The sequence below is a fragment of the Macaca mulatta genome, chromosome 9 (assembly GCF_049350105.2).
Source record: "Macaca mulatta isolate MMU2019108-1 chromosome 9, T2T-MMU8v2.0, whole genome shotgun sequence".
NCBI lineage: Eukaryota > Metazoa > Chordata > Mammalia > Primates > Cercopithecidae > Macaca > Macaca mulatta.
The window spans coordinates 87,857,201-87,881,807 of NC_133414.1; the positions used below are offsets into that span (position 1 = coordinate 87,857,201).

A 24,607-nucleotide genomic window follows, 5' to 3' on the forward strand; every position below is an offset into this window, starting at 1 on the left:
AGGCCTAACAGAAGACTTTCTGTGTGAACCACAGTTGTAGAATGAGTAGTTGGAAAATGGAGAATATCCTCCGCCATGATTAGCAAGCAACCATTTTAAGGGAGGTGAAGATTAAAACGGTGTAATTGCCTAGAATCAAGCAACACTGGATGTTGTACTACAACCACCTTCTTAATAACCTGTCACCTTAGAAAAAGATTACAAACAAGCCGCTAATAAAAAAAAGGTAAGGTGGAACAAGTCCAGTCTGGATTTATTTCCCTGCCTACTTTTGTCACTGCTATGATCCTGAAACATGAAGAAGATTCCCTTGAGAAAGGCATTAATATGTCCCACTATTAAGATGTAAAATGTCCACACACACACACACGTACACACACTTATAATACCATCTACAATCCTCAGGCTAGGAGGCTAGCTTCAAGCATGTTCACATGATCTCTCAATGTGTTTTTCTAGAATGAATGATGAATAGATGACTACTAATTAGACCAAGAATAGTTAGCAACCTAATACCCCAAGTAGCTGCTGCTTCTATAGGGTACCAGTGAAATAGCCCCTCCACTAGAGTGTCTTAGGAAATGCTCTAAAAGAAATCAAATCAACCTTCAAATGCGCATAGGTGTCTCCAGTAGACTAAGAACAGAGAACTCCAGAGATTTCAGGAAAGTCTGATCGTAAAAGCTGCATGTTTACTTAACCTACTAGGTATAGCTTTGATGTCTGAGTGCTAACACTATAGAGTTAAGACTGTTATTGGGAAGATAAGATAAACACATGAAAAAAAGATACTGCATTATATTGGTAGGTATAGAGTAAGGTGATCAATAAGGTGGTAGAGACACTAAATGTGATAAGATAAGAGCTCAATAAAGCAGGGCAATTCCTCTGAGCTGGATGGCTGAGAAGGAGTTCAGAGGCTTAAACAAGTCTTAAACGAAAGGCAGAATTCCCACAGGTAAGAGTCCTAGAAAGGCCATTCCAAGAGTAGAAAGGCATGAGCCACTTAAAACACACTGGAGAGTCTGGAAGGCAGGGGACTGAGTATATGTGGTTAAAGAGAAAGAAGACGGGGCAGTTAGACTAGTTAGGCTAGGGTAGAAGGTTTACGAGAGGAGATAAGGTAGGGGATAGGGGTCTTAACGTTCTGTGTGCACTTTGAACCAGTGATCCCCCGCTACAAATGTATAAAGAAATAGGCATGGCTATGTGCATAGCTACAAGAGTTTCAAAGGAATCAGAAGGAGCTGAAATGCCTAACAATAATTAAAGTATGAAACACCTCTGTAATGAAATATTCAGCAGTCAAAAAAAAAAAAAAAAAAAAACCAGTATAGGATATTTTGCAACATGGGGGCATATTTATAATACCTCTGTACAAAGTTAAGTGGAGGAAGGTAGATTCCCAAACAGTAGATTTTATTTTTAGGAGGAAAAATAATATCTATATAAATTCTCACTGATACATGCATTCACATACATTGGTACATATACGAATACTAACAGCACTTACTTCTGAGTGGGAGGAAAATAGGCAACTTTAATTTTTCTGCATTTTGCTTGTCAGTAGTGCCTATATTTTCTAAAACAAACAAGGATAACATTGGTAGTAACAAAAAATAACAATAATGAAAGCTACCTAATGAAAAAGAGAAGAAAATGGAGGCTGGAAGTTCACTGGATACTCCTGTAACATTTGTATTTTATCCAGTAGGCATGAAGTTTGCAAAGAAACAGGGATCCTAAGTGGAATGCCAATATTTAAAGGTCACAAGTAAAAGATAATAGACATAGTTAAGAATTCAAAAAGCAAGTGGGGCTGTCCAACGAAAGAGAGTTCTGGGCAAGGCGCAGGCTCAGGGTTTTAAGGAAGAAAGAAGCAATATCACTTCATCCAAGTACACCAAATGAAAACACACAGTGAGGCAACTAGGAAAAGCCTGAAATCATCAGCACTATTTGCTCAGCCCCTACTGTGCATGAAGCACTTCATGAAGCCTTTGAAAACCCACTATTATTCCAGTCTGTCCTAAATAAATACATTTATTAAAATAAGCTAGAAGTCCAAACCTCAGCTTTCCTCTGCAGTGACCTGCATAAACTACAGACTTAAACACATAATGTTACAGGAGAAGAGTGAATCTGACATTTAGGAAAGTTAATGTGCTGCAACAGAACTTCAGACTTAAAAGTACTTCAACAGATTAAACAAACTGTTCAAAAGAATCAGTGTCAATACCACCGAGTATTAAGAGTAAATGCCCAAATCAGATACCTGCTCACAGAACGCACCGGCAAAACCACATCAATTTACATGTAGGATATATCTGCTTTGTGTTCCAAGGTGATGCTATCATGATAGCAGCTGTAATAATGGTTCACTGTCAGTAATCATATAGTGGGTAATGAGGTGAGAGGTAGAAGGTAAACAAAAGCATTTTAGAGTCATGATAAAATAAAAGCATCATGCACCTCCAACTGAAAGGGGAACTGCTGAATCAAGCCTCATTTTTATTTTTTATTTATTTATTTATTTTTGGAGACAGGGTCTCACTGTGTTGCCCAGACTGGAGTGTAGTGGTATCATCTTAGCTCACCGCAACCTTGTTCTACAAACTTCTTTTCAGTTGATGGTCCATCTGGGCATCAGTGATTGTCCTGCCTCAGTCTCCTGAGTAGCTGGGGCTACAGTTGGGCATCACCAAACTCAACTAATTTTTAAAAATGCTTTGCAGAGACAGGTCTTGCTATGTTGCCCAGGTTCCTCTTGAACTCCTGGCCTCAAGCAATCCTCCCACCTCGGCCTTCCAGAGTGTTGGGGTTATAGGTGTGAGCCACTGTCCCCAGCCAGACCTCATTTTAAAAGCACATCTGAGGTACAGAGTCAATGCTGCATTCTCAAAAGATATTTAAAAGACTGTGGTGGTCGAAGCCAGGTGTGGTGGCTTATGCCTATAATCCCAGCACTTTGGGAAGCCGAGGCGGGCAGATCACGAGGTCAGGAGTTCAAGATCAGCCTGGCCAACATGGTGAAACCCTGTCTCTACTAAAAATACAAAAATTAGCTGGGCGTGGTGGCGCATGTCTGTAATCCCAGCTACTTGGGAGGCTGAGGCAGGAGAATCACTTGAACCCGGGAGGTGGAGGTTGCAGTCAGCCGAGATCACACCACTGAACTCCTACCTGGGCAACAGAGTGAACCTCTGTCTCAAAAAAAAAAAAAAAAAAAATGGTAGATCAGTTGGGTTTGTCCTTCACAATAGACCCACTTATATCACCAAATGCAAACAGAATTACTGGTCCAAGTTTGGCAATCTATCAGTGATAATGAAAATTCATGAGCTTATATAAAGCCAAGGCTGCATAAGACTTGCTTCCAGTCAATCCAAGGTACACAGCAAGAAACTAAAGGCATAGCAAGGAATAGGACCACAACAGAATTTATTCTTTCATCTTTTGATTATCTTCTCATCATATGGCGATCTCCACAGACAGTTCTTTGGGAAATTAACATTTCAAATTAATGAAGCTAAAACAAAATTATGAATTGGCTGTCTTATCCATCAGTCTTTTTTGTGGGGGCATGGGGGGCGGCGGACAAAGTTTCACTCTTGTTGCCCAGGCTGGAGTGCAATGGCACAATCTCGACTCACTGAAACCTCCGCCTCCCCGGTTCAAGTGATTCTCCTGCCTCGGCCTCCCAAGTAGCTGGGATTATGGATGTGTGCTACCATGTCCATCTAATTTTGTATTTTTAGTAGGAATGGGGATTTACTATGTTGGTCAGGCTGGACTCAAGCTTCTGACCTCAAGTGGTCCACCTGCCTTGGCCTCCCAAAGTGCTGGGATGACCGGCATGAGCCACTGTGCCCACTCTCCATCATCATCTTTTATCATAGATATGGCTGTAAAAAAACAAAATGCCAGAAAAAAATAGACAAAACAAAACAAAAACAAGAACAGCTTAAGTCCAGGAGAACAACATGATTAAACTATCACATACGATAATTTAGGGAAGACTTGTCAGTTTTTATATTATTTGGTTGGAATAGCTTAAACAAACTCTCAGACACCAAGCTGGTCTTCAACTGTAGACCGTTATTGATGCAAAAAATCAATTTGGGCAAGCCCTATCCTAAATGCTAGAGTAAACAACTACAGGAACTACAGAAGCTCAGAAGGCACAACATTGATATTGAGCCACAGTAGCTGCCATATTAATTAACAATGATGTTCATTAGATACTAGTCTACACTTAATATTACTGTGTATAAAAACAAACAAACAGGTACCTAAACTTCAGGGAGTGTAGTGGCAGAATATTTTCCCCTTTTTTGCTCTTACGTATAGAATGGTCAAGGCCATACAGCTATAGAGAAGAGTCCAGTAGTTTTGCTAATGTCATGTCGTATCTGGAGGACGCCAAGCCAGCTCCTTAGAGTTCTGGTCACGCATAATGGATCACTGGGGACTTTCTCTAGAATCTACTCCTACTCTGGCTCTAGGATTCTTAGTAAAAATGAGCTCCTGCAATATAAATGAGTTAAATGGTATTAAAAAATCACCTCGGCCGGGCATGGTGGCTCACACCTGTAATCCCAGCACTTTGGGAGGCCAAGGCGGGCATATCATGAGGTCAGGACATCAAGGGCATCCTGGCCAACACGGTGAAGCCCTGTCTCTACTAAAATACAAAAAAAAATTAGCCAGACATGGTGGTGCGTGCCTGTAGTCCTAGCTACTTGGGAGGCTGAGGCAGGGAAATCGCTTGAACCCAGGAGATGGAGGCTGCAGTGAGCCAACTCCAACCTGGTGACAGAGCAAAACTCCATCTCAGAAAAAAACAAAAACAAACAAACCAAAAAAATCACCTAAAGTGTATCCTAAGATGAGTAACTGTGATGGTGAGGGATTCTGAAAGCACATCTTAGGGAAGAACTGAAAAGAGAGGACTGAAGACTGTTAGAAGGAAAAAGAGGAGAAAACAAGGTTCATGAAGGCCCCTTGGAGCCTGACAATTCTATAGAGTTTCAGAAAAGCGTGAGTTTACCTTTTTCATACATTGTATCCTACAGGTAAATACTGGTAGCCTGGATACTAAAAATAGCACAGAAAGTTCCAATATCACTTTTTTTCTACTTCTGCCCTGACATCTCCAAATGGAAACGTAAGAATAAATTCCAAAATTCTACAAACTTCTTTTCAGTTGATGGTCCATCTTCAGTCTGTCATCAAAAGAAGAAATGAACCTGGAATTCTAAGAATCTTTCGTGGCTGCAGGAAACACTAGAAAATCCTCAGGTCAACAGAAATTCCAAATGAAAGGGTTTTAACTTGGATTGTGCCTTCATGAGTGATGGCAGTATAAGTACCTGGGCAGCAGTATCAATGACCAGCTGTTGACTGGCTCAGACTCGGTTAGATTTCACAAAGACCACTTTTCTAGCAGGAAAAGCTGAGATGGTTGATTGTAGACAGCATAAATGAATGTTACTTATTTGAGCCACTTTTACTCACTCATTCTTCCACTATTGCGGGGCAATATTCAACTATATGATTAGATGGTCAAGCCAAAATTTAAATTTCAAATGAAATGAATAATCTTATTACTTATGTGTTACAACTATATGTATTCCTAGTTTCTTAGAAAACATACTGGATTGGACACAGTGGCTCATGCCTGTCATCCCAGCACTTTGGGAGGCCAAGGCGGATGATCACTTGAGTTTACGAGTTTGTGACCAGCCTGGCCAACATCGTGAAACCCCATATCTACTGAAAAAATACAAAAATTAGCTGGGCACGGTGGCGGGCACCTGTAATCCCAGCTACTTGCGAGGCTGAGGCAGGAGAATTGCTTGAACCCAGGAAGTGGACGTTGCAGTGAGCCAAGATCGCACCACTGCACTCCAGCGTGGGCAAGAGAGAGAGACCCTGCTGTCTCAAAAAAAAAAAAAAAAAAAAAAGGAAGGAAGTTAGGAAGGAAGGAAAGAAAGAAGATATACTGGTAATAAGCTGTTCGAAAACTTTGAATGTCTTGGATGCAGATTCTTGTACCCCATTTAAAGGTCCTTTGGTTTGTCATGAGAGGCATGTGGGCACTTGGAGAGTATCTCCTCCAATGTTAATTGTGCTATGATGAAATTCTTTAAAGAATGCATGGTTAACACAACAATATTGTCAGAGAGAAAATCCTTTGGAAAGTATCTTTACAAATCTTTGAAAAGTCTTGTATGTAATCAGTTTCTATGTTGAACTTAAGGATACTATAAAGGCCAATTTTTTTTTTTTTTTTTTTGAGACAGAGTCTCACTCTGTTGCCCAGGCTGGAGTGCAGTGGTGTGATCTCTGCTCACCACAACCTCTGCCTCCCAGGTTCAAGTGGTTCTCCTGCCTCAGCCTCCCGAGTAGCTGGGACTACAGTCGCATGCCACCATGCCTGGCTAATTTTTATATTTTTAGTAAAGATGGTGTTTCACTATGTTGTCCAGGCTCGTCTTGAACCCCTGACCTTGTGATCCACCCACCTTGGCCTCCCAAAGTGTTGGGATTACAGACGTGAGCCACTGCGCCCGGCCCAAATTCGTTTTAGTTAGGAGGTTGTTCTGTAAGGGTTCTTCATGATATTCATGAATAGCATAGTGCAACAATATATTATTTAAGAAACTTCTCAAGTTGCAGTGTTAAGAAAAATACTAGAGTTAGGCCAGCAATGCAAGCAACAAATACCTTCAAAAGACTCTTTAATATACATACAAAATTTAAATCTAGAAAGGAAGGAAGGATTGTCCCAGTAAGAAGGATGTCTTCCAATCCTAATAAATTCATTAGCAGTGAAAAGTCTCTATGACAAAATGTCAGCATTTAGCATGCTTTTTACAGACATCTATACTGTTTTCTTCCACAAAAAGTGAGAATCCTTCCCATGTCCACATCTCAGGAAGCTGCTTGACATACCAAACTCAAAAGTGATCTGAAACAACCATTTGCAATACAAGGCCTCCAGAAGCTCCAAGCAAAAACTATAGCTAATTTTTAACTAAGAGTATTTGAGCGGTCCCATACAACTGGCCACTTATGGCTCAGCTTATTTTGACAGAATTTTCAGGAGATAAAAGTTTGTAAAATATGAATATATATTAATATATGAATAAATATATAAAATGTTTATGTTATATAATAGATATTACATACATTTATTATTTGAAATAAATATATATTAAAATAATAGTCATATATAATATGTATTTATATATGTACATATAAACAAGCAAAAACCTGAAGGACTCTTTTTTTTTTTTTTTTCTTCGAGACGGAGTCTTGCTCTGTCGCCCAGGCTGGAGGGCAGTGGCTGGATCTCAGCTCACTGCAAACTCCGCCTCCCGGGTTCACGCCATTCTCCTGCCTCAGCCTCCCGAGTAGCTGGGACTACAGGCGCCCGCCACCTCGCCCGGCTAGTTTTTTTGTATTTTTTAGTAGAGACAGGGTTTCACCGTGTTAGCCAGGATGGTCTCGATCTCCTGACCTCGTGATCAGCCCGTCTCGGCCTCCCAAAGTGCTGGGATTACAGGCTTGAGCCACCGCGCCCGGCCCTGAAGGACTTTTATAATAGTTTTCTATTGAGGGGGACAATCATGAGAGTAAGCCCTATTCTAAATCACTAGAATGCGTGTGTGATTAGGGAAATTCAAAATGGACAAATAAGCCAACCTTGTCCCACACGGCTCCCTATCATACAGAACCTGCTTCTGATAATAACTATGTAGTAATAATACCACTTTAGACTTCAATATCACAAATGTTTCCACAGATATTAACTAATTTGTTCTCAGTTGGTCTTCTCAAAAATCCAACGAGAAACAGCCAGGTACACATTATTGCCCATTTTAGACAAAAGAAAGCTGAATGTATAAACAATATATCATTTAAGAAACTTCTCAAGTTGCAGTGTTATGGAAAATGGCAGAGTGAAACCAGCAATCCAAGGTAACATATAAACAACAAATACCTTCCAAAGACTCTTTAATATACACATAAAATTTAAATCTACTTTGAGCCATTTGGTTGAACAGTTGCATTCTTTTCAAGTTACTTTAGAGTTGTATAATAATATTTTACTTTATCTCTGCAGCAATGATCTGAGTACAGATATTTTATTTTTTACCTTTGAAAATCTCATTGTATTTTATCATTTTTTGTGGCTGAGAATTAAGAATTCATTGCTCTCATTAATATAATAAAAGTTATTTTTCTTCACTGAAAAAACAAACAAAAATATACACATAAAATTTAAATCTAGAAAGGAAGGAAGGATTGTTCCAGTAAGAAGTATGTCTTCAAATCCTAATAAATTCATGAGAGCGCTCAGGTGAAAAATCATACAGTGACTCTTCCAGTGGTGACAGATCTACAGGTACAGCCAAGATTCTCCTGACAGCCCACCCTCTGCTCTTTTAACCCTACCATGCTGTTGATTCCCAAAAAGTACAGTGAAAGTCCCAGCAACAGAAGAAAGGGGGAAGCTACTCTTTCTCAATTTGAAGGGACAGATTTAGAAACAGAAATTGAACTGAGGGAACCCCCATCATTAAATTCAGCCAAACCCCCACACATAATCTTTGGGTCTTTTTTCTCGATTTCAGCTCAGACTCCTCTATCTTTTCTTTCTTTTCCTAAAGACACATTTGGAGATGAAACCATTCATAACTGCCCATCCACAGACAGTTTGTGGCAGCATAATTGACAATGAGTCTGCTGCAAAAAAATGAAAATGCTGTTTTAATAACCTTGGCCTAAAATACATTCTGTTGTATGCCTCAAAGGGCTTCAATAAAAAGTCAACCTGTAGAGACATATTTTCTTGGCTTAAACAACAATCCAAAGCATATAAATGTAGTCCAACTATAATGACATATTTATAGGCCAATAAAGCTTACACTGCAGCTTTCATACTTCGCTTAAAGGAACTCTGTAAGAATCAGTGTTACATAAAATAATTTGATTTTTTTTCAAACTATAGCCCAAGGAATAAAAAATGCAAGTTTGCTATGCTTAACTGATAGTGTTTATATTCCTTACTTGCTAAAAATTTTGTAAAACGAAATAATTCTTCATTTGACTACTTTCAACTGCCATACCAAATATGGGTATCAAGTCCACTTTATTATAAAAGCTAAGTACTGTAATTCTAAAGACAAAAATAAATAACTAGAGGCTTGTGTGGTGAATGATTTAATCAACCCAATTCTTCTGGAAAAACAGGTTCTTGTGTTCATTATGCTTATGAATAATACATTCCTTAACCCTCCTATTTTAACATAGTTATTTTTCTTTTTTTTTTAATAAACTTCAGTATGAAACAGTGTGAAAGAAGGTAAAATATCTCACTGAGTAAAGTCATAATTTGCATTGGTTTCATATTGAACTTTCTTTCTTTGAAAAGGACAAAGAGGAGGGAAGAGAATGAATGCACTTTGCCACATCTCAGAAGTGTTTTTTAAGATTATTAGTTTTTCCACTATCCAGATCTGTAGTTTTAGTCATCAACCATTAAGAGTCTTAAAACGAAAACTCTAGAGAGTTTTAAAAAGCAGAAAGATGACATCCTCAAATATTGTCTAAATGTGCTCCCTCAAGGGGGAAGGGAATAAAAAAAAATGAAAGAGTTGTGATTTGAATCAGAGCATTTATTGGAAGCTGCCATGTGGGGCAGAGTTTCTCTTTGTGGAGTATTAATTTGTTGGCAGACACACATTTGTGAGAACATTCTTGTTTTTTTTTTACTATTCAGAGAGAGACAGGAAGTGACACAAACTGGGATTAAAGGGAACTTATTCTACCTAAACACTGAGCAAGAAAAGTTCTTTAATGAGCTTTTATATTTTAAAATCCCTTCTCTAAGAACCAATCTAATTATTTTGTTATTATTGATGTTTTAACACTATGAAGTAACTCAGTTAAAAAACAATAACATGTTGGAGTTTTACTTTATCCATAGAAAGGTGAGATCTTTCCGTTCTTTGCTTACTTCCACCAGAAAAAAGGGGGGGTCTCAAATAATCTCACAGTTCATCTTCTTTCTTTGGTAAGAACAATGAGGAGTTGGAAGGGTTCTACAGAAGGAAAAACCTAATAAGTGTGTGAATTTCCATTAACAATGTGGTATTGGAGGTGGTTTCAGTGTGACCAACAGAAAAGGAGATAAGAAAACCACTGTGGAGAAAGAAAAGTACAGACAACAAATATTTTGATGTTATAGACAGAGAAAGGAAGAGGCTGAAGAGAAAGTTGTGGGGAAAGGAATGTGTAAAGAAAATGACACCCCCTATCTCTTCAGTATAAATCCTGACAATGTAGACTTACCAACCTTAGATCAGGCAGATAATGGAAACTCATTACATTAAGGAAAGTTTTTGTTTCTCTTTCCACATTATTACAACACAGTGTGCATTCCAATTACAAAAGCTATTTGTCTCAAATTCCTCACAGTTCAACTGAGTAGAATTTCAAGGCCCTAAATTCTATCCTTAAAGGGGTATTTTACATTAAAAATTTTTTAAGTACATGGTGTTTCTTGTTCCCCAGGGGAGAGCCTCCCAATCAACTCTCCTGTTGATTATTTTCCCTTCTTCAGCACTGATCATAAAGCTGTCTCCAAAATGAGACCAAAACAAACAAACAAACAAAATCAGAGTCAACCTAAGAACCCCGCTTTTTTAGACAGAGTCTCGCTGTTGTCGCCTGGACTGCAGTACAATGGTGCGATGATTTCGTCTCAGTGCAACCTCTGCCTTCCAGGTTCCAGCAATTCTCCTGCCTCAGCCTCCCAAGTAGCTGAGATTACAGGCCTCTGCCACCATGCGCGACCAATTTTTGTATTTTTAGTAGAGAAGGGGTTTCACCATGTTGGCCAGGCTGGTCTCGGACTCCTGACCTCAGATGATCCACCCGCCTCAGCCTCCCAAAGTGCTGGGATTACAGGCGTGAGCCACCGCACCCGTCCTGGAACCTTTTTATCAATACACATTCCTTGGCCTTTCCTTAGTCCTACTGAATGAAGAATCTAGAGAAGCTGGACTCAGTAATCAGTACTGTTTTTTAAATTTCTTTCATGAGTCTAATGAGCAACTAGATTTAAAAACCACTCATCTAGATTTTCCAGGTCAAACCACCTGCAAGTACTGTGACCACTATAAACCAATTTCTTCTGGAATCAATTGCAAAAAGGTAGAATATGGACCTTCTTTTTTTTAGAATCCAGGAGGATCAACCTCTTAATTCTTTGGGTGGAATTAAGAAGTTAGACTTATTTTCCTGTTCATTAATAAATTATCCATTTTAAACACAATTTTAAACATAAACCTTGCTATAAATACTCTTGTTTATATGTGTGACATCAAGCTTAACCATCTACACATCCTTTTGTCCCCTGTGGGTTTCCTGTTTAACTTTTTATTAGTAACAGTATATTCCATAACACACACACAAAATTAAACAAACAAAAGAAAGGTTTTAATGTTAAGGAAAACATAAGACAACGGCAATACAACTTGGATCATACATTAGGAAAGTAACACAACAGATGTATTATTCAGCATTATCGCAAGTCATAAGACTAGTCATTGTGTGTTCACAAAACTGGGGGGTGTAACAGTATATATAGGAAGACTATTAAAAAACTCTTTGGCTTTAGAAGGAAAACCACTAGCTTAATAATTTTCTCTAAATGTGCACGTGACAATCAGGCTGCCATATCCAAAATGTTCCTGTCTGACATCAACCAAAAGATGCCAGGAAACTGTTGATAGTTAAACTCAAACTGCAAGAAAATATTAATGCTATTCCCAAAACACAGCACAGCTCATCACAAACCAGAGTCACATGAAAGCCACAGTCAGTTACTGGTGTTATTCAGTCTCTTTATGCCAATTAAAATAAATTGCCTAGGTTTGTTGTAATAGTTAAGTTCTGGGTTTAAAAAAAAAAACAGGAAGCTGTCACATTAAGGCATAAAATAGGACTGCAAAAATCAGCATTGTGCGCAAATGAAAGAAAAAGATGCCTTAATATGTTAAAGCGCAGTTCCTCTTTGCCTAAAGAGGAAATAACTAGTCTAAATCAGAGGTCAACAATTTTCGTCTTGAGCAATGCTAGGAGAGTAAATCAGTGAATGACATGGGAATACAAACAGAAGGGAAAAAAAGCAATCAAAGGACACAAAATGTCACTGGAGAAGAAAGTGTTAAGAAAAAGCAATATAACTAATTATGGAGCCCCTCGTTCATGCCAGGCAATGTGCTCTACCCTTTCTATCTCACATCTCACAATAACCCTGTAAAGTTTCCCTATTTTTTAGATGGGGAAACTGAGGCTTATAAGTTAAATTATTTGCCTTAGGCCACACAGCTAAGTAAGCAGCAGAGTTAGTATGCAAACACCAACCAGCGTAACTACTCCACAGTCCAAGTTCTCCTTTAAACTTACAGTGGAAGAGGGAAGGAAGCAAAAACATATATATATATATATATATATATACACACACATATATGCAAAAAAAAAAAATATATATATATAGATGGTACCACTGAACGCTAAAGGATCAAGCAAACCTATGCCATTGGTTGCCAACCAGTGGATCCCCTGGCTTGACATTGTTTTCTTGCTCCACATTGAGGAAGTCATCTCTTTTCCTCAGTTTGTTTTCCACTCAATGTAAAACATGAAATTGGGACATGGTGTTAATAGATGTCATACTACATACTTATAGCAAGTATATAAACGCTTTATTAATTAAATTTCAGGTGCTATAATCAAATCGTCTGCCTTGACATCACACTGAAAGTTGTTCAGAACCACTGTATCACCCCAGAGCAAGGATCCACACATAAATGGTCCTGTGATCCAACAGGTAACACTCATTCCTTACCCATCCAGTCATTTCTCCATCCATATTCTTAGGCCCCTTTGAGGTTAAAGAAATTTTAAATATATTTATATACAAATGATAGCGTTTCCAGAAAAATCTACAACCGAAAAGTTACTATATACGCCCACACATTAGATTTAAAAGTACGAGTCATATTTACCCAGGTCTGCCTTCTCCTTGAGAACATCTTTGAAGTTGAGTCCACTGTTTAGGGTTGACTGCCTGTACTTCAGCAGAGCTTCCTTCTGTCCATTCCTTCCCAAGGCCTCAGTTTTCACGGGTCCAGTGTGGAGGCCACATCTCCACTTGGAGAAATCAGAATGTACCCACTTGACCAGGTCTTCAAGCTTCACAATCACCTTTTCGGAAACAGCAATGACTTCATCCTACAAGAGGTGGTTGGGGAAGAACAAAAAACGGTTATTTATAGGTTTGAGGGAAATGATCCACTCTCCACAAGGCCCACCTGAAATGCCATATGAGTGGTTTAACCTAATGCAAGGAGACTGTGTGCATTTTGGTGACACAGAATCTTTAGTAACTCACTTCATTTCAGTGGTTTTTCACTGCTAGTTGTTTAGTTAAGGAATAAGTTTTGTATTTGTTACACAATTAGAAAGTATCCAAAAATAGGACAGTAATTCTAATAGCCATTTTTAATGTTGGTTGCCCAAGCTCACACTCTACCTAGCTGACCACTTGGGTGAAAGCTAGTTTTGAGGTGTAATTAATGGCAAATGTAAAAAGTGAAAGCTAGATGACTAATGGTGAGCCTGTCTCTACATAAATGGTCTAAGTAAATCTAGGATTCTTGGAACTCTGACTCACCCCCAAATTCCTATGTTTATGGTACATTTTCCCTTGGCTTATACACAAATATTGAATTTAACTTTTGTCCTAAAAATTAAATAAAACTGTGATGTAATCCCAAAAGAAATACTTCATAAATGTTATGTGCTTCCCACTGAAAGAAACTTACACATTCTCATGTTTCTGAAAAACTTTGTAAGCTGAGAAATGAACTGATTTTTTCTTTTAATACATATGGGCTAGAGGGTGAGAGGGTGAGTGAGGAAAAAGTCTTTGAATCTAAGAAAAGTAGTTGAAATGTAAGTTTCTCCTCTGGATCATAAATTTGAACGTTAAGCATCTTTAATTGCTTCTAGGAAACAACCAACTTTTCTGACTCAGAATTAATCCGGCAAGATATTTAATAGACATCCATACATGGAACAAAGGGAGGCCCCTTCACCCGAAGATTCTTTGGAAAAGGCTCAAGAAGATCATCTCACTGGGTTTTAAGTTATTTAAGCATTGACATTTCAACTTGAACTGACTTCTTTCATTTTTTTTAGTTCACATTTCTGAAGAAAGCTTAGCTGTGAAAACCCCTAAGCTTACAAAATCTTAGAAATATTTCTGACAAACAACAACAGGAAGATGTTTCAAAGCTATTAAACAAAAGGAATTCACAACTGATTTTGGCTAATTTTGCTGTTAAACAGGACTTTTTCCTCCTCCCCAAACATGACTTTTTCTTCCTCCTTTTGCCCCACCGACACACACACACACACACACACACACACACACACACACACACACACACTTCTCCAATTCGAACAAAAAAAGGTTATTAGGATAACCTTCACATAATAAGAAGCCCTGGGTTGAGGGTTTTTTTTTTTTATGTTTTAAGGTAGAATCTAAAATTTCAATTTTCCTCACTGAGTTCCAAGCTGCTTCTGAGAAGAAAGTCTGTTAGGCAGCAGCAGAGTAACAAATACTCTATCAAAAATGAAAAGTCAAACTTCAGTAATGGAATCTTTTCCCTTATCATGATTAAACATGAACTACCACTAAACGGGAGACAAAGTGGGAAACTGTGTTTTTATCCTCTGCTCAAGAAAAAATTTGAGTACTTTATAAACAATGGGGCCCATTACAAAATACCATTTCAACGGATGATTTCCCTCAGATTCACCACACCATCCTCTTGAAATAAAAGATCTGTAGTTGTCATGCATTTTATAGCTATTTTCATGGTGATTATTAAATGTCAGAATAAAGTCAGGCTAGATATTGTTTCAAAGCATATGGGAACAGCTTCTGGACAGGGCACACCAGAAATCAAGTTTAGAATGTACTGGAAAATAATTAGGTGTATCAGTCTCAACATTAGTAAAGAGACAATTTGGCAACATTTTGACTACATACGGTTTCCCAGAAGAGACAAGTTTGTAGATGAGTGTTATTTTCAAATAGCTCTCTGATCAAATGATTATCATTTCAATTACTAGTTGCTTCAGATCTTTTCCAAGAAATGGCATGACTATCTTTGGATGGCTTACAACACCCTCCAAAGAAATAATTTATTAACCAAGAGAAAATACTATCCTTATGATGTCATTAATGAATAAACCCATCTTTTATGATTCAGTCTATAGGTTTTATCCTCCCTTTTTCTTCCTCTCGCAAACAGATCTTTCATGAATATACACACACACATAAAAACAAATGCAGGAATTCACATAAACATGTATAAGCCATAAACCCAAGTTTGGCTTAATTGTGAAACCACCAGTATGTTTTACTGTGGATTCACAGAGAAACTGGCCCTGCCACATTGTCAAACGCCATGGAAGGAAATCTGATAAGGAGAGGAGGGGGGAGCAACAAGCCAACACCCCCCTCCCACCACAAGAAAACAAAAACTAGCCAACATATATATAGAAAATGTCTCAGGAAACATTACTTTGCGCACACAATGGCATAAATCACATGTTCGCATTTACTATTCTGAGCAAGTGCTGACTAAAGTTCCTAATACTCACCATTCTTGGGCAAGTCTCTATGTCTAAGAAAAGAATTTCAATAAGCTCATCTCATGATTACATTAGCTCTCTGCAAACTGAGAATTAGCACTGGATAAATATCGCTGATTTACTCTAATACAACACAAAAGGAACACAAAGAAATACACTTTGTTATTCTATGAATGTACCTTGGCTTTTCAATTAACCCAGCTCTTAATCAATATTTATGTAGGCTGTGTTGAGCCACGTTCTAAGTCCTTATCCTCTTTCGTCACTGTTTTAAACTGCCTATTTCTGTAATTTGGATTTAGTTTCTACCGTTGTACAAAAACAGCTCATTTAATAATAAATCCTCTAAGTCAAGTGGAGCTCATCCAGTCAAGAAGTCACAAAGCAGTCAGCCCATGTGCATGGCGGGCCCTTCCAAGTGTTCTAAAACTTGGGAAACTTTACACAAAAATACCGAGACCTCAATCTTCTCTGATCAAATAAAATAAAGGCCAAAAAAAAAAATAAAAATAAAAAACAGTTGAAACTGATAGAAGCTGCCTTCTTCAGATAAGATGTAAAATCCCCACCACTCCCTATTGTATCGCATTCAGTCTAGTTTCCCCTTAACTATCTGGCCCCCGTGGGCACCAGACATTTAAACTTGTAACATTGATTTAGTTCACCTTTCTCATTTTACTGATGAGGACAGTGAGGTTCAGTGACATGTCTAAGAACCAACTGATGGCAGGACTTCAACAAAGATCTAGGTTTCCCATGTGCCAAGACAGCATCTTGGACTCTGCAGCCAGATTGCTTGGATTCAAATTCCAGCTCCGGAATTTACTTGTTGTGGAACCCTGAGCAACTTCTTCAACCTCCTTGTGCTTCAAAGTTTTTTTTTTTCTTTCTTTTTTTTGTAGAAAGACAGTATAATAATTCTGTCTGCCTTGTACAGCGGTAATTGCCAGGACTCAATGGGTTGATACAAATGAAGTAGCATGTTAGAATTAGCTATCATGATCATTGTTGTTTCTTCTCTACATTAGTGTTTTCCAAACCGTGGCATGCAGAGACGATTTTAGATGGTTCAGAGGTAAACTTTCAATTTAATTTAATTTAATTTAATTTAAGTTATTTATTTATTTATTCGAGACGGAGTCTCACTCTGTCGCCCAGGCTAGAGTGTAGTGGTGCAATCTTGCCTCACTGCAACCTCTGCCTCTCGGGTTCAAGCGATTCTCTTGTCTCAGCCTCCTGAGTAGCTGGGATTACAGGTGCCCGCCATCACACCTGGCTAATTTTTGTACTTTACTATTAGTAGAGATGGGGTTTCACCATGTTGGCCAGGTTGGTCTCGAACTCCTGACCTCTGGTGATCCACCCGCCTCGGCCTCCCAAGGCGCTGGGATTACAGGCGTGAGCCACCGCACCTGGCCCAGAAATAAACTTTTAAAATGTATATTAAGTTTCTCATTGCTTATTTGTTTTGTATTTACTATTTATGGGAAGGTGGTACTGGTTTTCTATTTATAGGAGATATAGCAAGTTTCCTCTTTAAATAAATTTAAGTTTTAAAAAAGGGCCAATTTGAACACAGGCATTAAGTAAACACAGGGAACATGTGGATGTAGCTAGGAAAATAAAAGTCAAGATGCTATGAAAATAAACTTTGGAACAATGTGTTATATCATTGGTTTTCAAAGTGGGTTCAGAAACCCTTGGGAATCCCTGAGACCATTTCAGATGCTCCACGGGGTCAAAACAATGATCCTAAAACTACTAAGACATTACTGGCTTTTTTCACTCTCAGCCTCTTTCAAGTGTATATATAGTAGGGTTTTCCAGAAATGATGTGACATGTGATATCACAACAGAGTGAATGCAGAAGGAGATATGAGAACTCAGCTCTCTATATAAAGCTAGACAGTAAAGAGATTTACAAAAAATGTAAAACAATGCCACTGTTCTAATTTTTTGTTGTTTTTGAAAATATGGTTAACTTTCATAAAAAGTGTGCTACATTTACATAATGAGTTTATATTGCTATTTAATTTTATTTTTAAATTAACTTACAGTAAAATTTCCTTTTTTGCTGTACAGTTCTGCAAATTTTAACACACGGATAGACTCATATAACTACCACGACTCTATTGTCAGGATACAGACTAGTCCATCACCCTCCAAAATCCCTCATATCAATTATTAGTAGTAACCCTCTCCCTCCACTCCCCACTAGCTCCCGGCAACTACTGATTTATTCTTGCTAAAGTTTTTTCTTTCCTAAAATGTCATATAAATTGAATCATTCAGTACAATCAGGCTGCTTTAAGAAGCAGCTTCAAAGAATAATGCCTTTGAGATCCATCCATCCATGTGGCTGCATGTATCAATAGCTTATTCCTTTCTGCAGAGTTCTTATGTATCCATGGTATGGTTGTGTCCCAAAGTTTGTTTATCCACGCACTGACTGAGGGACATCTGGGTTGTTTCAGTTTTGGTGATTACAAACAGAGCTGCTATAAATTTCCATGTACGGGCATACCTCTTTTTATTGTGCTTCACTTTACTGCACTTCACAGATACTGCATTTTTTACAAATTGAAGGTTTGTGGGAAGCAAGTTTTGCGGCCCCATTTTTCCAACAGGAGGTGCTCACTTTGTGTCTCCAGGTCACATTTTGGTAATTCTTGTGATACTTCAAAACTTGTCATTACTGTTTTATCTAGTATGGTGATCTGTAATCTTTTTTTTTTTTTTTTGAATTGAAGTCTCTCTCTGTTTCCCAGGCTGGAGTGCAATGACACGATCTTGGCTCACCGCAAGCTCCACCTCCCAGATTCAAGCTATTCTCCTGCCTCAGCCTCCTGAGTAGCTGGGATTACCGGCATGTGCCACCACGCCCAGCTAATTTTTGTATTTTTTGTAGAGACCGGGTTTCACCATGTTGGTCAGGCTGGTCTCGGACTCCTGACCTCGTGATCCGCCCGCCTCAGCCTCCCAAAGTGCTGGGATTACAGGCATGAGCCACCGCACCCGGCCGATCATTGTTCTTTAATGTTACTATTGTAATCGTTTGGAGATGCCACAAACCATGCTGATATAAGGTGGCAAACTTCATTGACAACTCTTTTGTGTTCCGACTGCTCCACTGACCTGTCTTTTCCCCAGTCTATCTCCCTCTCCCCGGGCCTACTTATTCCATAAGACTCAACAATAATGGGCTAATTAATAACTCAACAATGGCCTCTAAGTGTTCAAGTGAAAGTGGGAGTCCCATGCCTCTTCCTTTAAATCAAAAGCTAGAAATAATTAAGCTTAGTGAGAAAGGCATGTCAAATGCCGAGAGAGGCTGAAAGCTAGGCTTCTTGCACCAGTTAACCATGTTGTGAATGTAAAGGAAAAGCTCTTAAAGCAAATTCAAAGCACTACTCCAGTGAACACACAAATGATAAGAAGGCAAAACAGACTTACTGCTGATATGGAGAAAGTTTTAGTGGTCTGGGTAGAAAGATCAAACAAGCCACAATATTCCCTTAAACCAAAGCCTAATCCAGAGTAGGGTCCTAACTCTCTTCAATTCTATGAAAGCTAAAAGAGGTGAGGAAGCTGCAAAAGGAAAGTTGGAAGCTAACAGAGGTTGATTCATGAGGTTTAAGGAAAGAAGCTGCCTCTGTAACTTTCAAGTATAAGGTAAAGCAGGAAATGCTGATGTCGAAATTGCAGCAAGTTTTCCAGAAGATCTAGCTAAGATAATTGAAGGTAGCTACACTAAAACAACAGATTTTCAGTAGAAGATGAAGCAGCCTTATATTGGGGAAAAAAATACCATCTAGGACTTTCATAGATAGTGACATGTCAATGCCCAGCTTCAAAGCTTCAGAGGACAGGCTGATTCTTCTGTTAGGGGCTAATGCAGCTGGTGATTTTAAGTTGAGGCCAATGCTCATTTACCATTCTGAAAATCCTAGGGCCTTTCAGAATTATGCTAAATCTATGCTGCCTGTGCTCTATAAATGAAAAAACAAAGTTGGGTTGAGAGCACATCTGTTTACAGCAGGGTTTACTGAATATTTTAAGCCCACTGTTGAGACCTATTGCTCAGAATAAGAGATTTCTTTAAAAATATGACTGCTTATTGACAATGCACCTGTTCATCCAAGGCTCTGATGGAGATGTACAAAGAGATGAATGTTGTTTTTATGCCTGCTAACACAACATCTATTCTGCAGTCCATGGATCAAGGAGTAATTTTGACTTTCAAGTCTCATTATATAAGAAATAAACGTTATGAAGCTATAGCTGCCATAGTGATTCCTCTGATAGATCTAGGCAAGGTAAACTGAAAACCTTCTAGAAAGGATTCACTGTTTTAGATGTCATTAAGTACATTCAGATTCATGAGAGTGGGTCAAAACATCAATATTAACAGAAGTTTGGAAGAAATTGATTCTAACCCTCATAGGTGACGACTTTCAGGAATTCAAGATTTCAGTGGAAGAAGTAACTGCAGATGTGGTGGAAACAGCAAGATAACTAGAATTAGAAGGGGAGCCCAAAGATGTGAATGAATTGCTGCAGTCTCATGACAAAACTTGAACAGATGAAGAGGAGTTACTGCTTATGAACGAGTAAAGAAAGGAGTTTCTGGAGATGAAATCTACTCTGGGTGAAGACGCTGTCAACATTGCTTTTTGTTTTGTTTTGTTTTTGTTCTTTTGAGTTGCGGTCTGGCTCTGTTGGCCAGGTTGGAGTGCATTGGCACCATACGGCACTTTAGCCTCCCGAATAGCTGGGACTACAGGTCTGGCTAAATTTTAAAATATTTTTTTAGAGAGGAGTTTCACTATGTTGCTTAGGTTGCTCTCAAACTCCTGGCCTCAAGCAATCCTCTTTCCTCATCCTTCCGAAGTGCTGGGATTTGCGAACATTGCTGAAATGATCACAAAACATTCAGAATATTACATCAAGTTAGTTGATAAAGCAGTGGCAGGGCTTGAGAGGGCTGACTCCAATTTTGAAAGAAATTCTACCTGTGGGTAAAATGCAATCAAGCAGCACTGCATACTACAGAGTAATCTTTCGTGAAAGGAAGTATCAACCAATGCATGGCATTTTAAGAAATTGTGAGTTTGAGACCAGACTGGGCAACATGGCGAAACCGTGTCTCAACAACAACAAAAATCAGCCAGGTGTGGTGGCACACGCCCATGGTTCCAGCTACTCAGGGGCTGAGGTGGAAGGATCACTTGAGCCTGGGAGGTCGAGGTCGCAGTGAACCATTATTGCACCAGCAACCACCACCCTGATCAGTCAGCTGCCATCAACGTCAAGCCCAGATCTTCCACAAGCAAAAAAAATTACAACTTGCTGAAGACTCAGACTTTAGCACTTACTGGCAATAAGGTATTTTTAAATTATGGTATGTACTTTGTTTTTTTAGACATATTGCTAACGCACACTTAACAGACTACAGTATGGTATAAATGATAAATGTAACTTTTATATGCACCAGGAAACCAAAAATGTCATGTGACTAGCTTTATTGCGATATTCGTTTTCTTGCAGTGGTCTGAAACCAAACCTGCATTATCTCTAAGGTATGCCCGCACAGGTTTTTGTGTGAACCCATATTTTCAATTCTCTAGAGTAAACACCTAGGAGATGGATTGCTGAGTCATACGGTAAGTATATATGTAATTTCTCTACCGACTTCCCAATTGTTTTCCAGAGTGGCTGTATTATTTTACATTCCCAACAGCAATGTATGAGAGTTCCAGTTGCCCTCCATCCTTGCCAGTACTTGACACTATCACTGTTAATTGATTATTAATAATTATTATCCTAATATGTATGTGGTAGTTTCTCATCATGTTTTAAATGGTCATCTCTCTAATGACTGACGATGTCAAACATCTTCTTCAGGTGCTAATTTGCCAACTGCATGTTCCTTTTGGTGAAATGTGTGTTTAAGTCTTTTGCCCATTTTAAAAATTGGGTTGTTTTCTTGCTCTTGAGTTTTGAGAGTTCTTTTAACTTTTTGTCAAATATATAGTTTGAAACCCCTTTCTCCTACTTTGTAGCTTGTTTTAAAATTCTTGTAACAGTGTCTTTCACAACACAAAGGTTTTATATCTTGATTAAGTCCAGTTAGATTTTTTTTCTTTTATGGATTGTGGCTTGCCATTATATTATGAACTTTTTGCCTATTCCAGGTATAATGAATTTCTCCTATGTTCTCTTCTAAAAGTTTTATAGGTTTACATTTTACTTTTAGAAGTATGATCCATTTTCACTTAATTGTGTCTAAGTTATGAGGTTCAGCTTGATGTATTTTTATGCATGTAGATGTCAAAATTTTTAAATGAATTAATAGATGTTTTAAAATTATTTCTCAGTTGTAATTCCTACTGTAGCAAATATCAATAGGTATAACCCACAGAAACAAAAGCTCTTTGGGGCCCTCAATAAGTTGAGTGTTAAGGGTCCTGAGTCCAAAACTTTGAGAGCCATGGTATTGTGCCACTAACCCAAGGCCTTTTCTTATTCTTGAATTTCTTTAACTTCTTTGTAGCATTTGGTAATGAACAACCCTAATTTTGACTTGAAACTCTCCTTCCTATTAAGAACTGTGAAGGGTCTGAGATTTTTACCCTATTTGCAGACTTCCAAGTTCACCTGCCAGTTTCATGGATGCTAGCAGATGCCATAAGACTCCTGGCCAGAGACAAAAAAATGGTTAATTGCTCACGGTAATAGCAATAGTCAATGTACCAACATTTGTGGTGGTTCTTTAGTACTCACTTCCCAAAAGGAGATGCGAAGAGAGATGATACCTTTTCACACACTGGGGTGCACTACAGGAGAAGAGTTCTGAGCGTAGAGAACCTATATGTTTAATACTGGACAGTAAGCATGCCTGCTCTTGTTCTGAAGAAAAACGCTATCTTTGGCTTCCAGTGCTGTTCATTCACTATACAAAGATCTTTGAAAAGACAGTCCGGAACACAGACAGTCAGTGGCTTTGCTCACAAGATGTGTATATATGCAAGAGACCCTTGGAGAACACCTACCCAACATCTACCACCTCTACATTTCTTTGCTTTATTCAATTTCTCTTCTTCCTCGTTCAGTCTCCCAACTGGGAAAATGTATGAAACATATACTTAGATGCAATCTGAGATGTGGTCTTCTTTCTCTGCATATCACGCCTTAAAGAAATCATTCTCGGCCGGGCGCGGTGGCTCAAGCCTGTAATCCCAGCACTTTGGGAGGCCGAGATGGGCGGATCACGAGGTCAGGAGATCGAGAGACGATCCTGGCTAACACGGTGAAACCCCGTCTTTACTAAAAAATACAAAAAAATAGCCGGGCGAGGTGGCGGGCGCCTGTAGTCCCAGCTACTCGGGAGGCTGAGGCAGGAGAATGGCGTAAACCCGGGAGGCGGAGCTTGCAGTGAGCTGAGATCTGGCCACTGCACTCCAGCCTGGGTGACAGAGCAAGACTCCGTCTCAAAAAAAAAAAAAAAAAAAAAAAGAAATCATTCTCTATGGGGATTCCAATGCTCACCTCTAAAGCCTGTGACTACATTGTACTGTTTGGTTTCAAAAATTCATCTGCAGTCTAGTCCCTTGTTATCAGTTTAGATGCCTCAGAGTCAACTCAAGCTCAGTGGAACTGCACAGCCTTCCCTTTGACTTACTTGTAAGAAAATATCTTGTCTGGCACAAGAAGACCTTAACACTTCCCAACTGTGGCTAACCTCTCCATAGTATCTATTCTCCCTTTCTAATAATAAACTGCTAAATTGTTGGGTGGAGAAAAAAGGCATCATTTCTCTGCTTCCTTTTACAGCCAGGTGCAGTCATGTGATCAAATTATGACCACAGGATGTGAGTATTAGTGATGTCCTTCCCGTATGTAGTTCCCTCAAAGGGAATAAGTGTAGTTTTGGACCATACGAATGAGGGCAAATTGCTCAGGAGAAAAAGAAGGAGCCCAGTCCCTAGACAACTTCACAGAGCAAAGCCACCACACTAGCCCTGAGCCATCTACATCTCTACCATGATAAGAGATTTTGAACTCCCAACGTATGTAAGCAACTATAATATATGAGTCTCTGTTACACATAGCTGAACCTATATCCTTACTAATATACCATCCCTCGAGAGAAAGAACATGAACTTTTCTTATCATACCATGTTGTACCCAGTAACAGATCATTGCTAAAGAGAGTAATAATCACTTAGCGTCCCAAGGACAATAAATGCGCAAGTGTAATGTCAGAGGGGTTGGCAGGGAGAGGACAGAACGAGAAGAGGAAAGTGTGGCATACTCACCTTAATCTTCCCTGAACATTCCAGACTTTAAAAATGTACTTTGTAACATTTGAAACATGATAAATGTTGGGAACACAGAAACAACAATATGAGGTATTAGCTAAATAAACTGTGAAACCAATATACTAGTCCAACTAGTTGCATGAGGGTGGCAAACTTTCATCAAGGCAGAAATTAAAAATGAAAATCTTTTAAGAGTCAACTTTTAGAAAGACTAACTACAACCACTTCAGCTTGTGAACTGATGGAACCATTCCTGGCAGGTTCATGAGCCTCTGGTGTGCACCAATGGAGACGGATAAGGGGAAGAATGTGCCACCTCGAAGCCTGGGTGGTCTGGCCACTCCCTTGCTTTCAAGCCTCCCTCAGACACACTGCAATTTGAGGTACCTACCAGTTTGCCCAACTGTTCTCCTCATGACACATTAGTGTATTCTACTAATGGGATATCTACAGAGGGAGTAAAAAGGTTTCACGCTACGGGTAAGCAGTCGCCACTTGGAATCCAAGAAAGTCAGAAAAGACAGGATGGTAATATGGAT

General features: G+C 38.9%; 1 protein-coding gene across 5 annotated transcripts in view; it reads right to left on the reverse strand.

Annotated features, from left to right (window-relative positions):
* The window catches only part of ARID5B (AT-rich interaction domain 5B), a 189,929-nt gene that overhangs the window by 138,607 nt on the left and 26,715 nt on the right, over positions 1-24,607 (reverse strand). For all 5 annotated transcript variants that reach the window (XM_028826603.2, XM_001093968.5, XM_028826602.2 and 2 more), the window contains one exon: positions 13,086-13,311. In XM_028826603.2, the coding sequence (XP_028682436.2) occupies positions 13,086-13,311 (226 nt within the window). The remainder of the gene's footprint in view (positions 1-13,085; positions 13,312-24,607) is intronic.